The sequence below is a fragment of the Microtus ochrogaster genome, linkage group LG2 (genome assembly GCF_000317375.1).
Source record: "Microtus ochrogaster isolate Prairie Vole_2 linkage group LG2, MicOch1.0, whole genome shotgun sequence".
Classification (NCBI taxonomy): domain Eukaryota; kingdom Metazoa; phylum Chordata; class Mammalia; order Rodentia; family Cricetidae; genus Microtus; species Microtus ochrogaster.
Window position 1 is genome coordinate 8,281,051 of NC_022028.1, and position 17,685 is coordinate 8,298,735.

Consider the following 17,685-nt stretch of genomic DNA (forward strand, 5'->3'; position numbering starts at 1 on the left):
GAGATGCTACCTAGCAATGTGACATTGTTGGAGGACGTGTGTCACTGGAAGTGGGCTTTGGGGTTTCAAATGCTCGAGCCAGGCCCAGTCTCTCATCTTTCTCTTTCTTTCTTTCTTTCCTCTCTCTCTCTCTCTCTCTCTCTCTCTCTCTCTCTCTCTCTCTTTCTCCCCTCTGTCTTTTTCTCTTCCCCTTCCTTCCCCCTACCCTTCCTATCTCTCTCTCTGTCTGCTGTTACCACTAGCTTTACTTTAACCATTCTAATGGATTTTTCACAGGTAAGGAATTAATATATATAGGGAGAAGGTAGTACCAATTTGTAGGAGTTCTATACACATGCCAGGTAAAAGGTCTGTTGTTGCATGCTACTTTACATGGGCTTTCTCACAGTTTGTGACTTATCTTTTGATCAGCTCAGTGGTATCTTTTTGAAGATAGGGTTTCACTTTATAGCCCATACCGGTTTCATAATCTCACTGCCTCTGCTCTTGAGTGCTAAAACGACAGGTGTGTGCCACTGCACCATCCCCTTAATAGTGTCTTTTAATTCAACCTAAGATGAATTTCTGATGAATTCTAATTTATCCTTTTCTTGCTTCTGGGTCATGATGATATTCTCGTTTTCTTCTGTAGGCTTTATATTTTACATGTAGTTCTATTAATGTGGGCAAAATAATTTATGCAATATGTTGTAAAAGCTGAGGCCATATTCAGGGTTTACTTTTTATTGTTTTTTGTTTTTGTTTTTGTTTTCTCTATGTTACAGCCCTAACTGTCCTGAAACTCATTTTGTAGACCAGGCTGGCCTCGAGCACACAAAGGTCAGCCTGTCTCTGTCTCCCAAGTGCTGGGATTAAAGGTGTGTGCTACCATAGCCTAGCTTTGGGTTTCGTTTTTTTTTAATTATGCATATGTGGGTCTTGCCTGCATGTATGTCTATGTCATATGCATGTAGTATCCTCAAAGGCCATAAGAAAGTGACTGATCCCTAGGATCTGGAATTACAGACCTTTGTGAGCTGCCAGTGGGTGCTGAGAATCTAACCTGGGTAGGAAGAGCATTTGGTGCTCTAACTGCTGGGCCATCTCTCCAGCACTAACACACTCAGTTTTTATAGACTGATTTCTAGTCACTTCGGAACTATAGCAGTGTGAAAGATACTTCAGTATGGAATTTTATGTTGATAGTTTTCTTTCAGTATTTAAATTATGCCATTCCTCTGTTTTCTGACATCCATTGTTATACATTTTAAATCAACAAATGTATATCATTGTTTTCATGGGCTGCACACTTCTCTGCATACTTTCCAGAGTATGTGAAAATGAGGTATGATTAGCCTTATAGTTGTGCATGTGTGAAATAATTCTTCATACATTTGAAAACTCCAGGAATTTAAACACTTTCCTCATCTTATTAAAACTATTACATTTGGGCTATTTCACTGTCCAGGTTTTCTACTCGATGTCTGATTTCTCCTAAATTGGAAATTATTTGTACCAGTATTAATAATTTTTCATTTTAAGATAATTATTTCTTTCCATATAGCCGCATACAACTTTCTATAGTCAGCCACTTGTTTATCTTGTCATTTTCTCACTGAAAACTTCAGTTACGGTTGCATAATTGTATAATTTCTTACACAGAAAATAGTGCATTCTCTCAGGGATATGGAACTGTCAGATAAGAGGAATAAATTACAAGACACAGTTTCTACAGCAAATTGGCTATGGTTAAAGATTCTTGAATAATTTAAAATGTGAAAGTTACATGGTCACCAAAAGACAATAACAATAATAATTAATAATAGTAAAGCAGCATAAATTGTTTAATCTACCTTTAACATTCCATAATGTGTATATAGTTCACTGTATTGTCTCATGTGATAAAAACATATAGTGTAATTTCAGTAAAAACAATGGATAAAATACAAATAAAATAATTAAGCATCTAATATACATTCTAAGCTTTGTGTACTAGAAATCAAAAAATGGATGTTTAGCCATCTCTGACTTACTCCTTGTTTTCCTCCTATTTATTAAATGGGGTAAAATTGGAAACGTTAAGAACAGATGATGTTTAAAATATTTGAACTGGGGATGGAGAGATGGCTCAGCGGTTAAGAGCATTGCCTGCTCTTCCAAAGGTACTGAGTTCAATTCCCAGCAACCACATGGTGGCTCACAACCATCTGTAAAGAGGTCTGGTGCCCTATTCTGGCCTTCAGGCATACACACAGAAAGAATATTGTATACATAATTAGTAAATAAATAAATAAATATTTAAAAAAATAAAATATTTGAACTTTTGTAACTGGGTGTGGTGGTGCATACCTTTAATCCTAGTACTTGGGAGGCAGAGGCAAGTGGATCTCTGTGAATTTCAGGCCATCCTAGTCTTCAGAGTTCCAGGATAGGTAGGGCTGTTACACAGAGAAACTCTGTCTCAAAATAAATAAGTAAATAAATTTTTAAAAAAAATAGTTGAATTTTTAAATTCAGTGATTCCTTTTTATCTTTACCTTGATTAACTTCCAGGTTCAATATCTGGAATTAAAGTTTAACTTTTCATATTTATATAGGACTACCAATCTAACAGCTTCCTTAACCCCTGAGATGAGAAAAGTTGCTTTGCTTTGGGTCAAAATGTATCCACCTTGGCCTCAGATCTCGGGAGGGTGAAGCCCTGAGAGGGTCTCCTGCGCAGTGGCAGGGAAAGCACCCCTGTCCACATGATACAGATTACATGTTAATGAGTTGGCCCATGAACCATGGCTCTTTCTTTGGAAAGTCTTCAAACTTAACCTGAGATCTAATCTACCTTTGGGAGAGAATAAGAAAAAGTTGTCTGAGATGCAAGGTCCTGAAACCATGAACTATTCTAAGTAAGAGGATGACTGAGAGACACTCCTCACCTTGTCCAGATTTTTACAACTTAGAAGAATCAGAACCGGTATAAACATGGCTAGAATTCAGGGCCAACAGAAGTTTTTATCTATTAATAATTTCTATCCACCACCCTTGAGAGTTCAAACTGCTAAGAGATTTTGTGCAATAACTAACAAAGACCAACAGAGGCAAGAGTCAGTTCAGGAATGTGGAAGACTCCGTCTGATGCTTGAGCATCCAGTGTTTGGCATCAGTCTCTGGATGAAGAAACATGACATGAAAAGTTGGAGTATGTGTGCAGCTGAGAGGAAGAGGAACTGACATGTGGACTTTACCAAGTCACCGAAGGAAAGCCAGCCATAGTGTTGAGCACAGACACTTCTGCTGATGTAGGCAACAGGACACTATATTCTGTCAAAGTATGTTGATTTTACTATTGAAAATTTAAACAGTACCTAAAATGTCAGGCTAATGAGAATGGAAAAAATGAATTGGTAAATCTAACACTCCTTGTGTATTTGAGGTATATATACAATTCTTGGAAACAAAGAACAAATACCTTTAGTGTTAATTTTTCCTAAACAACTTTGAAGATTAGAAAATACCAGAATCACTACTAAATTAGTATTTCTAAATGTGGAATATTTCTTTAATTTGAAAAGATTCTAAACACCTTGATAAGGGACTGGATATTGACATAAGGTATTTGTTGAGATGAAAAATATTACAAGTAAAATAAACTTTTAAATTACAAATCTCTCTTCTGGTGAACTTGGTGGACAAACCAAGAAAATGTAGAAGTGCCCGTGGTAACTTCATTCATGTTAATGCTAGCAGTTACTAATAGTGGCAAATGAGTATGAACTTGGCAAAATGGAAACATTGAATGGCATTTTCACGAAAAATGTATGTATTTAACTTTTATAAAGGTGAAGTTAACTTCATTTTTTAAAATGATGTGTCTCCCAGTGTGTCTTGCCTCCATATTTACAATCAGAAGGGGTGGAGATGGCTCAGTATGTAAGAGCACTGGCTGGTCTTACAGAGTACATAGCAGATATCAGCCCTCTGCTACTCCAATTCCAGGGGATCTGATGCTTCTTCTAGCTTCTGCTGGCATTACATGCTTGGGACGCACAGATATATAGGCAAGCAAAACACCTATACAAGTAAAATGAAAATTAGTAAATATTTTTTTTAATTAACAAGCAGAGGTCATTTCTAGTTTATTATTCTACTATAGTCCATTCAGGTTACTTGAGTAAAATGCTATAAATTATGTGATTTACCAACAAGAAATTTGTTTCTCACATTCCAAAGACTAGGGAGTCCAAAGTTAAGATGCTGGCAAATTCATTGGTTAGTGAATGTCTGCATATAATTTCATGCATAAAGTCATCTAGCCTCACATGGGAGTAAGAGTGAGGGTCTACCCTCATAATTGTATTACCTCCTAAAGCCCTTGAACATTAAGATCTCAATGTAGGAATCTGGAGAGAACAGGTAGATTCAGACCAGATAATCTGCTCTTTCAGTTTCCCCAGATCCTATCAGATTGCCATTACAAAGCTAAGAAATTTGGTGCAAAACCTTCTATAAACATAATCAAATCTATTGACAGACTTAGAAAATCTTATCTTATTATTAATTTAATCAACTAATTAAATACAATTTGCAAGGAGAAAATGAGGAATTTAGGAGAGTTCCATAGAAGAATTGTACATAGGAAGGGCTTAGGACTTCATATTGTGCACAGGATACTGACCTTGGTCTTCTTCACTTCCTCCTGGGTTCCTTCCAGAAGAGTTTGTCTTTAGGTTCTAAATTCAGCTTACTACTCGCATACATTTCCACTAGTGAAGAGGATCCTGCCACCTCCTTGATCTAGGCATCGACTATAAAGGCGAGCGTGCAAGTCGCAGAGTAAGATGGACACACTAAAGAGACTTTGCCCACATCTGGGGACCTGATGGTTGTATTTTATTCATATGTGTTCCTTCCAAGGGTGAAATGAAATGGACTGAGAATTGAGAAAGCACTCAGAGAAACAATGTATACCTTTTCATCATTGCCAAAGTGAAGGTTAAGATAACTTAATCCATGTTGATGTGGGCACAGAAGAGGTAGAGAAAGATCCTCCATGAGTTCTGATTTGGTTTATTTCAACACTTGTTATAACAAAGTAATCAAGAGCTTGTTTCTTTTATGCTTTGTCTTCCTTTAGGTTCAGCTTGGAAAGCTAGCAGATATTCTCGTTTGGTAGGGATTTCCATTGTTTTACTCGTTTGTATGTAGACTGAAAGTGTATTTTCAAAGTTCAGGAAAGTATCATGAAAAGTAAGTCTTCCTTTCTTCTAGAAGACTCCTGTCTTCTAGCCAGCCACTTAGCCTGCTCGAGAGCCCTGTCACTTTATTCACTGAACCCCCATAGAGGCAGTCCATGTTTAAATGGATAAGCAACATCTGTTTGTGGCTGTTCTGGAACTCGCTTTGTAGGCCCAGCTGACCTGGAACTCAGAGATCCTCCTGCCTCTGCCTCCCGAGTGCTGGGATTAAAGGTGTGAGATGTGTACCACTGCCACCTGGCTTCGTCTTTCTTTTCAATAACCAGTAACCCAGTGCCGAGTGACTGAGTGCCTGGGCTTTTTAGATGATGTATCTTAGGAATCACACTGTAAGAATCATCCCAGAAGGGCCCATAATGGGTGTCATCTTTTCTGTTTCTTTGAATGACTGTATCATAATTTATTTACCCAGTCCTACTGGTAAGCATTTATAGTTGTCAATCCAAATAGTACTGTATTAACTACTCATGTGTATATTTATGAAATGTATCATTAGGAAAATTCTTAAAGGAAAAATTGCTGAGTCAGAGAGTCTGTGCCCATTCATTTCTGTGAAATCATCTAAAACTGTTATCCAAAAGGTTCTCCATGCAGAATTATGTTCGCTATGGGTAACCATGATGTCAGGCTTGTGACAGTTATCAGAACAACTGTAGTAACTGTAGGCTTGGAAAATAAATGACACTAATTGGGTGACTGAGTGGGTTCTAGAACACAATTACAATAGCATATAGGCAGAATAGTTCTTTATCTATCCATACAGTTGATGAGCTGACATCTGGTGCCTACTGTGCTTTTAGTTGGCTTACTGTGTTGAGTAAGTGCTGATCCCATTTTTGATCCTTAAATAATAATCTGATCCCAGCAATAGCATTATAGCATGTCACTATAACTCTAAGTGCTTTGTATATTTCAAATCATTTATTTTCTCAGCCAGCCTGTGAAGTACTTAGAATTATTAGGTGAAAAAAAAAAAGTATCCAAGGCCCAGAGATATTGACAGGACTGGTAACAGATGGGTTCCAATCTGGACCCAAGGTCTCTGGGCCCAAGACTGAACTTGCAGACCTGACTAGGACAGTTCACTGCCTCCTTTTGATGGACTGAGAATTCAAAGAGTATTTTAATTGTTTGAAGTTGTATCACACACATACATATATACACATATATACATGTATGTAGATGCACATATACATGTATATACATACATATATATATAATTTCTTGAGTTTGTACTCATGCTCTCCTTGCATATAATCTTTCTTATGGCTTTTTGTGATTTCAAATATGGCTTTCATATATGAGATAAAATAAGAAGGTTTTATTTTACTTTATCACAAGGACACCTAAATATTAAGAATCAAATTAAACAGTCTTCTAAGACAGTCCCCAATATGACAAACATATGGCCATTTTACATTTCTTCATTTTAATTCATGGCTCAAGTCATTTCAAAAATAAGCCTAAGAATCTCCCAAGAAACATTATAAACTTTTTTTGAAAAGAGCTTCCTGTGGGTCTTTCAACAAGCCCCTGTGACACTTTTCGCCGGCACACAAGTGGCTGTACGCTCCTACCTGACATGCAGGCTTGGGTGAAATATTGAAGGCATAAAAACTGCATTTGGTAGGTCTGCCTGGACGGGGTCATGGAAAAGTCATCTTTGATTTGTTAATGGAACTTTCTTTTTAGATGTAGTATATGGCAGCAGTGATGTGCGTCCTAAGGGGAAAATGGCCCATTCTATAAAGGTTTATTTTCATATTTTATACACTGTAGTCTGTTGTGTGTTTTTGATTTAGTAACAATTTATGTGTTTTTCTGTCCCAGAGCACTGCGGCCTGTGGTGTTGAGGCTCACAGCGATGCCATCCAGCCCTGCCACATCAGAGAAGCCATTCGACGCTACGGCCACAAGATTGGCCCTCTTTCCCCATTCACAGTACGTAATAACAGAGTTATAAAAAGTTATATTTATAATCTGAAAGAATCTTGATTTTCAAGTGGTCAAATGAAGAAGCGATGGAATTGTTGAAAGCAATTTGTGGCGGCTGTAATTTTGTTGTATAAAAGTAGCATAATTCTCTTGGGAAATAAAAGTTAGTCATTTTTGTCTCTTTTTGGAGGGGCAACTTTTTTCTACAAAATATTATTTTCTTTCAATTACATATTAAGCTTTTTGTTGGAGCTTATAGTTTCTATTTTTTCAAAGCTTCAGTTTACAAAACTTTTCGTCAAATTATATGTATCCCAATGTTGCTAGAAGCGTTTTGTATTTAGAGTTGGTTAGACTGGCACAGCCACTTCTATCAGATGTCCTTCTCCTAAACATACTTTGAGTTGGAAGAAGAAGAAATGATTTCTGTTCTGGCTTTGAACAGGGCTCAACTGCAGACAGGCTTTCACATCTTTAAATGATTTGAAAGCTTATAATCAGGGCTTGTTTTTAATGGAGAATTGAAGACTTGATATTTCAGCAGCCTTAGGAGTGAGTGTGTGTCTGTGTGTGAGTTCTAATTGAATGCTCATCTTAGAGCCCTTGCCTATATTTTTATTTATCTTAATGGAAATTTCTCCAACTCCTTCTGCTTCCAACAAATAGGGTTTGACTTTCAGAAAGGAGACTCAATTTGCATAACCAACAAACAGTAAAACTTACTTTTTGTACATTAATTTTGTGGATACTTCATATTGACTTACAGTGCAGAATATGCAAGACAATATCTGATTAATAAACAAATGAATAAATAAGACGGACACAGCATACATTTCTACCTAAGTACAACTTACTAGCTTCTAGTCTGGGGGTAATTTCTTCTAAATTATATCATGTCCTTTTTTTTTCTTGTGTCTAAAGATTTTAATTCTGTATTATAATTAGTAACTGAAAATTACATGAATTCTCAGTGTGGCAGCAAAATACATTTAGAAATGTCTCCTGAAGTCCTTTGTAACATTGACCATCATTTTGGTATTTAAAATCTTTCTTATACTTGTTTATGTTTGATGTTGAGGATTAGATCCAGGGCCTCACACACATGCTAAACATACATTCAACGATTGAGCCAGAACATGATTTGAATCCTGCTGATTAGAGTCACACCACCAACCTCTGAATATTTTTCAGGTCACATAATGAAAAAGAAAAAAAAAATAAAATTGAGTATCTTTTTAAAACAGGATTAGTTTAAGCAATACAGCAAAATAAAAACAAAACTCCAAAATGTGAAATTTTGAAAGTAACAATTTTAAAATCAACTCAGATAGAAAGAACTATCCTTTAATAAGGGATTGAAAATATAAACATGTCAACTCCTAGATAAAAACTAGATAATGCCTGAAAAGAAAAGATGAGAGCCACATACCAAAGATCCATATGCACTTGACAGGCAACAAGAGGAAGCACGATTTGTGAGACACATCCTGAAATAGTATCTGCAAGTCATGAACAAAACTTAAAAAAGAAAAACATACCTAATGCAAAGGGGAGCACATGACTCTTCCAGGCCATCAAAGGCAGTAGTACTGCTTCCTTTATTCATGGAACTCTCTGGTGTCAATAATGAGGCAATTGCTGGAGGATCCTCTCAGTTGATGACGAAATCATGTGTGTGAGTTGATAGCCTTAGGAAAGTGGATGTGGGTAGGACTACTGAGAGCTCACGGAACCCTGGCAGAGAGAACGGCTCTTCTTGCTGTCTGACCTTACACAGGCCACTTCATGTCCTCTAAAGCTCAGGGACCTTGATGCCAGTGACATTGATGCTGCTGCTCTGAGGGTAAAGTCTGCCAGGGAGTCTCGGAGCCACTGGAGTCCCTTCAGCCGCTCCACTCCTTTATTTCTGTTCCTTTCACAGTCTCTCTCAGAATAATTTGAAATTGAACACAGTATTGACCATAGTAAATTTCTGATTTCAATTGTCTTTGACCTAAAGAACCTACAATTTCACATAATTTGACCAAGTAAATTATAAAACTGAGATTTTATCTTCTCTCACCCGATTCAGAATGAAAAGCAATGATATTAAAAATAGCATATTTATTTGGAGAACATTTAGTTTTAAACCAGTTTTATATGATAAATGTGCCATGTTAATTATTTTCTGGGAATCAGTAGGATCTACATATCCAAAGAATATAATATATGTGTGTGTGTCCTTTTCTTCAGTCAATAATGATTTAGAACTCCAAGAAAATTTATTGAGAAAAAAATTGACTTTCCATTAAAAAAATTTAAGTTTCTAGCCAACATCTCCTTGTTATTTACATTTGTAAAATATTTGAATATTTAGAGGTAATTGAACATTCAGACAAATCTAATGTCTTCAGGTATTGATATTATTCGTTTGTGTAAAATTCTAAGTCAAAATAGTCAAAGTTGGACTAGGAGGCTGGCTCAATTAATAATGCACACATCATGCAAGCAAAAGGACCTGAATCAACTCTCCAGCACCCACATGAAAATCTGGGTGTATCAGCAGACACCTATAATTCCAGTTCTGGAGAGCCACAGACAGGAGGGGGAGCTTGCCAGCCAGCCTGGTGTAGCTGAATCTACAAATGCTGGGTTCAGTAAGAGACAAGGAACAATAGAGAAAGACATCTGAAATGAACCTCTGGGCCTGCACATACTTGCACAACTGCATGTGTTCACATGTATATTTATGAACACAGACACATAAATAGCCCATGTAACTACATTCCATGTAACTTTTTCTTTAAAACTACAGTAGGAGGAGTTGCTACAGGGGATTTTCCATCCCTGTCTATTAACCTAGGATGTATGGACATCTCTCAGTAACTAGTGATATTAGACTATACCATCCTAAGACCCGCTAACATATATATATAGTCAGAGGTATGTGTGAATGTGCATTTGAATGAGTGCATGTGTGTGCACATGCATACATGTGCATGCCTACATGCATCATGGTAACAGGGTAGAATATGCTTGCAGCCATCAAAGAATGAACTCCATCATGTACTTGCAAGGTGTCTCAGGGAATACTGAAAGCCTTTCTTAGGTCCACACTCTTGAGCTCTAACAAGCTGTAAGAAGCCTTGATTCCACCTCAGCAGTTGAGACAGCTAAAAGGGCTTTCTTCTAGGGATGCACTTGGTTATTTAGGCTAATAACCATGCTTATGTGCAGAATTTTATTCTCTCATACTCTAGCTCCATAGACAGTTACCTGATCCTATGCAAGCTCAGGGAGTTAATGCATTTTTCTACTTGACTATCAGGAGAAGCTAAAACAGATGTAGGCATTACACATGGGATTGTGTCGTCACACTCAGTGGACAATCTCTGGTTTTCAGAATTGCAGGGCTGGTTTCATATGAACCATTTTCAGTCTATCCCACTGTGAGCACAGCTTGAGCTTGAAGCTAGGTGACCAGGGGCTATGTGGGTACTGCAGGGCGGGGCCATGTTTAAGAGTGTCTACTGCAGCAGGCAAAAATACCTTTGTAGGTGTTCACAGAGGACCTTACAGAGCTGGGTAACTGCATCTCCTATATTCAGAGCTTTCTACCTCGGGGTATTCTGTTCAGCAGATGGAGGTATGTATGGTAGGATGGCCACAGTGCTGTGCTCAACATACATTTAAGGTCATATGCAAAGTAAAAAAAAAAGTGTATCCAAAAAAATTCCTTGTTTTCCTGGCTCATGTTGTAATTATGATTTGATTTAAACCAAATCCCCTAGGCTGCATATGTATGAACTGAACGTTCCACCCCCTTCATGACCTCAAGCTGCAAGAAGAGAAAACTTAGAGCCCATATGTCAGTCAGATGTGAAGTCTCTGCCTGGCACCTGGGCAGGCTTTCCTACTGGTTGGAGTCACTTGCTGCTCTGGGCATGGACCCAGTCTGTGGAGTAGGCTCCAGGTCTGAAAAGATTTCAACTGATTAGTTGACAGAGGTCATGAGGGAGCTCCATGTCAGGCTCTGAATTTGCCCAGGTGCATTCAAGGTGATAGTTACCCCGTGCCCCTGGGGAAGTACTAGGGAGGGAGGTTTTGAGTTCCTTCTCTGGCTCCCAAAGTTCATAGCCTCGCCTACAGGTTGCCGTCAGTTCCAATTTAAAAACTCATACAGACCTCAGGGTTTCCAGTGGAGACATTTGAAACTCCGTTTCTGGCTTTGACTCATATTCTGCATTCCTGGTCCAACCCCAACACCTGTGACGACATTCTAGACTAATTAGGTAAGCACTTAATAAGTAAATACATATAGCTGACAAACTTCCTCATCCAAGCAGGCTGTCAGTGAAGAGGAGGGGAGGAAACGGGAAAAACAGAGAAAGCAAACCAGCATACAGTCTGTATTGAGCTTCTCTCAGAAGCTATTGTCTAGTAAAGGCAGTGTGATGGGCTCACCTTGCACTGAACTCCCTTCACTTCAGTGCTAATGGTTAGGCAGATGATGTCTGTCATCCTCACATTACATTCACAAGTGGCCAAATAAAAAAATGAGGCAAAGCCATTCTGTACACTGCTATGAATTTACTTTGTCACTTACCAGAACTGGAACAACTCAACACTGTACCTTCCTGATAGAACACAGCTCATTTCATGTATCTTTAAAGCCTAGCACTTGCTATCTGAGTATAAGGGCTGTCCCCTTGCAATATTAGAGCAGGTACTTCTACTGAACAACACAGTGGAAGGATCAGTGTTAGCATCCTCCATATCCTGAGCTTCCTTATAGCTTGGTATCTCCAATTGATTCAGTAAATATTTGCTACAAATTTTGTTAAAAACATGTATGTTAAAAAGGGATACCCAAGTGTCCCTGTTTGCTGCTGAGAGTGAAAGGTGGGCAACCTATCTCAGAATCAGGAGAGAAAAAAAGAGTGCTCAATCTGCCGAGCCTAGGAGCTTTTGGAGGGTCATTTACATATGAACCAAATTTGCCAGAAAAAGACAAATGAGTGGCAGTTTTGAAAAGGCAGAAAGAACAGAAATCCTGTGGGAAAGAGTGAGCTGCAGGAAAGTAGCGTGGCTGCTATGGCAGATGTGAGAATCGGCTTTGACAAGAATCTAGAGAAGGTGCTAAAGAAGGTTTGTTTGTTTGCTTGCTTGAGATAGAGTCCAAAGTTGGCCATAAACTTCTTAGACAGCCAAGGGTGAATTTGAACTCCTGATCCTCCTGCCACCTCCCCTCAAGTGCTGTGACTGCAGGTGTGCTAAGAATCATGTCCAGTTGCATGGTGCTGGGGATGAAATCCACGACTTCCACATGTTTGGTGAGCACTCTGTTGGTGAACTACATCTACAGCTCCAGGAAGATTCTAATCCAAACCCAATAACCTGGGCTTGCTAGATTTTATCTGGAAATTTTAGATAGCTGATGCCATCAAGGAGATATTTTAGTGTTTTGGGGTTTGGGGGGGGGTTGTTTGTTTGTTTGTTTGTTTGTTTTGGGACGAAGAGTAGATTTGAAGCTCTCTACATTAGAGAACATAACTCTGATGGTAATGGGGAGAGAGAGTTGCCTGAAATAATGTGGTAAACACCAAAGAAGTGGCCACTGCGTCATGTTGCAGTGGGAAGCCATAAGAGTCTCTCCTTGCGTAAAGGTAATTCAAAGGAAGAAGACACATGCATTCAGGAACTGCATAGCACACAGAGTAACCGCAACAGCACTCTCAATGAGAGAACGAGGCGCGGCAAGTGTGTAATGTGCACCACCACACAATTAAAAATCTTCTCCAGATTAATGTTAATGTTCAGCAGCTTGCTGAGATCTTGAATTTAATACTCACTCAATACAGAAACTGATTTTGGGGGATTCCCTGGGTGCCTGCTAAGGAGCATGAGCGGCACTTACTGCATAAATGACCTGAGCATCATAATGGAAAAGACAGTCCTGCTTTCTGTTTTATTTTATAGATATATTCATTTCTGACCCAAAATTCCTACATGTTATGCTAGTTAAATTAACAAATTGACTTTCTAGTCCCCTGGTGACTCTGGTCATGTGTTGTGATGGTTGTGATCTAACCAGGTTTTGAATTCAGTACAGAAGGTATGTGTATAGCGGCTTCCTGCTACTGTTCCTTCCACAGCATCTTCCCCCCAGCTGTCCTTAGTTACCCGTGTGAGTCTATTGTCCCAACCCCCAGCTCCCAAAAGAAACTCTAAAGGCAGCAATGGCAGCACTGACTGGGGGTCTAGGTTTTCTAGAGCTGTGGAGGACACACTAGCCAGTCTTCCCAGCTTGTGCTTCTGGGTGGAGAGTGCTGCAGAGCTCGCCTTAGCTACAAGTCACCGCAGCGAGCACTTCTAGTCCTAAGAGGCTTCGTCTCCATCTTAGATTTTTTTTCTTGCCCTTTCTGCTAAAAGTCCCTCCTTGAGATTTATGAAAGAAAACAGTTCTTTCTGTGAAGGGTTTTGTACACCGCATCTGGAAGTGTTTATTTCAGTGGCATGTAAGCTATCTGTGGATTTAGTTAGCACCAGACCCCCTTTTGTGTACTTCTGCCTTAGAATTTTTATAAATGATCTTATTGAATTTGTGCCAGTGTGCACATGGCTTGGCTGATTGCTGCATATATCCTTTACCTGCCAGTCACCTTTGATTTATGTTCCTTCTGCTAAGCTTTTGCCTTCCAAAAATGGTGCCACTGAACTGTCCTCTAAATCATCTTATTGGTTAAATTACTCCAAGATGAGTTGGTATGTTTTTGGTTGCCTACAGACAGAAGAATTTATATTTTTCTGCCCATACCCACTTCTAGCAAAGCCACTTACAGAGGAGGATTGGACAGGCTGTGTCATCGATCTCCTTATTCCAAATGAATACCATCTGAAACACTGTGCCAAGTTAAGAGCAAAGCAATAGAGAGAAGGGCTCTTTGGCGTCCACTGCTGTTGGGAGCCCTTCTTTTGCAAACAGGGCTGTGTCTTGAGCTGAATCTGATAGGGAGACATCTTTTCATTTCTCAGACAGAGGAAAACAATGCCCTTCAAATTAAAATAAAATAAAATAAAATAAAGCAAATTTTATCAGAAAGATTGAGCTTTGAGAGTGTCAAACAGCTGTCTTGAGAGAACCCTGGGACAGAGCACATAGCTTGAGGTGGCTGAAGGTGGCTGTTGGTGGTGATTTTGAAGTATTTCCCATTTGTAAAGAGCCAATTATTAAGTATCACAAAATGATGCTGTGCTTTAAGCCCATTTTCTAAAAGTTCATTGGTTATTGAACATGCATTTAAACTGATGTTGTAGCTTACAGGCTGTACCACTGAGTTATCTCCAGTCCATGTACCTAAAAAGTGAGTTTTCTGGTAAGGAAACCAATTTATGTGCTAGAACTTGACACCACCAATGCAATGTTTTTAAATCTGTTTTATGTACTCAAATGTCTCACTTCAGAAACCTTGCATCTAACTGTTCTTTTTTCCATTCTCTATGCTAGTAGAGGAACATTTTTAAATAAATCGTGTTTATGCATAAAATGCAGTGGAAGCATTTTAAAGTACTTTGACTCCGCAAACCTCAGCATCCTAGTTCACAAACGATTGCAGGCAAAGACCAGAATGAGACTGGTTGGCAGTGGTCCCACCAAGCCTGGAGGTATTTATTCTAAAAGACTCCCAGGTCTCATTTAAAGTCCTAGAAATTTATGTGGAGCGCCCGTGCTCTGCCCAGGTGTAGCTGTCAGTCAAGCCTGCAGCAGGCTCTTCAGAAAGGCAACACCAGTAGGGCTTCTGTTGTTAGAAAATCAGCACCAGAGGCATAAGCACTGGCTTCCCATTGAGATCTTTAAAATAGATGTAATGTTCGCATATGCGCATATGTATGCATATGAATTTAGTCTCAAAGAGATTATTCTAAACAAGCCAAAATTTTAATAATGCCATTTCATATAGATTACTGCTTCTAATACATTCTACCGTCTTTAACAGGTTTTCAGTATTTTGAGTCAACTTGCTTTAGTATCAGTTTTATCATTTGTAAAAATTAACAAGCTATAGATAAATATTAGTAATAGTATTTGAAAGCTTCTAGCACAATCCCAAAATTTAGAGCATACTAGAAAAAAATACCTATGAGCAATTTCCTTAAAAGTCATTGTCCTCCTAAGAAAATCCAGAAATATAGATTATGTAATAGCTTGTCAGTGGGCTCCTGAGAACTGCAGAGGGAGACCCCAGATTGACCTCTTAGCAGGGGATGGGGACCCAGATCCACTGGCTAGCTTTTTTATGACCAATAGGAAATTTTCTGTCTTTGTCTTTTTTTAGCATGTATAGACTGATGATAACTTGGTTAAGCCAGAAATGTACAGAGTGTCAAGATCTGTAAATGCTAGATTCCTTTTCTGCTCCACATGTTTGCCTTTGTGTGGGCAAGCTTGTCCATGCTGAGTAAAGTTTCACTTCCGGCAGTGGTGGCATTACTGACCACATGTGGGGAGCCAAGCTTAGAGGCAGAAAGGCTATGGTAAGAATATGAAAAGCTGCAGAAAACTGTGGGTTCCAAAAGTGACTGCCGGAAGCTTTTCCAGGAATGAGAGCTTAGAGGAGTTGGAAACGTTAGGTTAAAAGAAAAAATTGAATGATGAAATGCATTGTGAACTGGCTTTAATTACATGTTCCCAACTTGGGATGCAAAAGGCTCCTTATCTGAAAGCAATTCCTATTGCTACTCTCACTGAATCTTGGGATTCTACTGGTGGAACATCATTGTCCAGTCTTAAAATGCATTTTGTACCTGGGAAACTGTAATGTTTCAAATAAGTAAAATCTAGTAACTAAGATGACCTTTAGTTGACTGAGTTAGTCTGTTTCAAGAGGACCTGAAGTTCTTCAAGAAAGGTTTGGCTACCACTCCAAATCTGAGAATGTCGTTGTGAAATCTCTGCCATCACGTGCTTTCCTAGGGTCTGAAATTGAAAGATGCTCTTGATCTCCCTGGTGGAAAGAGAAATACTGTGCTATTATGAGAACAAACTCTGAGGCCATTCCTAGTTTAGCACACCATTTCTTGAATACTTAGTTGAGAGAATTCTGCCACTGTTAAGACAACATGAATCTGAAGACAGCTTCTGAGTGTTCATACTTCCTTTACAAGCCAAGGTCTAGAGAAATTCTTTTCTGAAGACTTAAGGTCTGTAGACCAGGGACTTTGTGGTAATGTGTTGCTTACAGGAACAATACAGATTCCATCCCCTACCTGATTGTCAGATTATGAACCATTTTCCCTTTAATCTAGTCCTAGTTTTTGACCAACTCAATCCCTCTAAAATATATTCCCTGGTCTGATCCAAACCTGCCCTCAGTACAATAAAGGAAGTGCATCCAATCATATGGTGCCTCCCTCTGGAGCAAACAACACTAGGCTTCATTTTGCTTACTTTGGATCCTAATACAAAAGACAAATAAATGGATGTGTAAGTCTACAAAGTGATAAATAAAAAGAAAAGGCATCTCGTATCAGAATCCAGTTTTAAGCTCCCTGATTACTTTTAGGCCCCCAATTTGGCATGGCCTGTGTAAGTGGCAAGCCATTTTCAGATAACCCCGGGACAACCAAAAGAATGACTGAATGCTCTACCTGGCCATCTGTGGATATCCTGGGGAGTGATAGCGGTTTAAAAGTGAGATGTTCATGGTGAGCATGGTGAAGGAAAAGGACCAAGCCTATGCTCCTCACCTTAGGCTGCAGTCTTTACTGAGTAGCACATGCCTGTCAGAGTGACTTCATACTCCACACCCCATTTGCCCCTAAGAACACAGCTCCTTATGTTCAACCCATAGGGAGCTTCCAAGGCTTCTAGACTAATCTTTTAACATCACTGAGGAGACGATTGTTTTGTAGGTGGTATTCATGGAATTGGAGAATATGTATGAAATGTCTGATCTTCATGATTTTAACTTTATCACAAAACTTATCTTATTTCCATATTATTCTTGGGTGCATTTTTCTTCATATTCAAAGTGAACAAAGTGAAAGTAGTCTGGGGTGAGAATATTGTTCTTTGCAGTATCATCAATTAAGTAATGCTTCATTCATGTGGCCATTTTATAAGCCATAAGTTTTAATTTTTATTGTTTTTTTTTTGAGCTATACATTTTTCTCTGCTCGACTCCTTTCCTTTCCCCTCCCCTTCTACCCTCTCCTATGGTCCCCATACTCCCAATTTACTCTGGAGATCTTGTCTTTTTTTAATTCCCATGTAGATTAGATGTATGTCTCTCTCAGCGTCTTCATTGTTGTCTAAGTTCTCTGGGATTGTAATTTGTAGGCTGGTTTTTTTGCTTTATGTCTAAAAGCCACTTATGAGTGAGTGCGTAGGATATTTGTCTTTCTGGGTCTGGGTTACCTCACTCAATATGATGTTTTCTATATCCATCCATTTGTCTACAAAATTCAATATGTCATTATTTTTTCTGCTGTGTAGTACTCCATTATGTAAATGTACCACATTTTCCTTATCCATTCTTCAGTT

At 38.8% G+C, this 17,685-nt stretch overlaps 1 protein-coding gene across 4 annotated transcripts in view; it reads left to right on the plus strand.

The window, feature by feature from the left end:
- Supt3h (SPT3 homolog, SAGA and STAGA complex component) overlaps positions 1 to 17,685 on the plus strand; it is a 363,212-nt gene that overhangs the window by 284,904 nt on the left and 60,623 nt on the right. For all 4 annotated transcript variants that reach the window (XM_026785647.1, XM_026785648.1, XM_005359815.2 and 1 more), the window contains one exon: positions 7,059 to 7,169. In XM_026785647.1, coding sequence (XP_026641448.1) covers positions 7,059 to 7,169 — 111 coding nt within the window. The remainder of the gene's footprint in view (positions 1 to 7,058; positions 7,170 to 17,685) is intronic.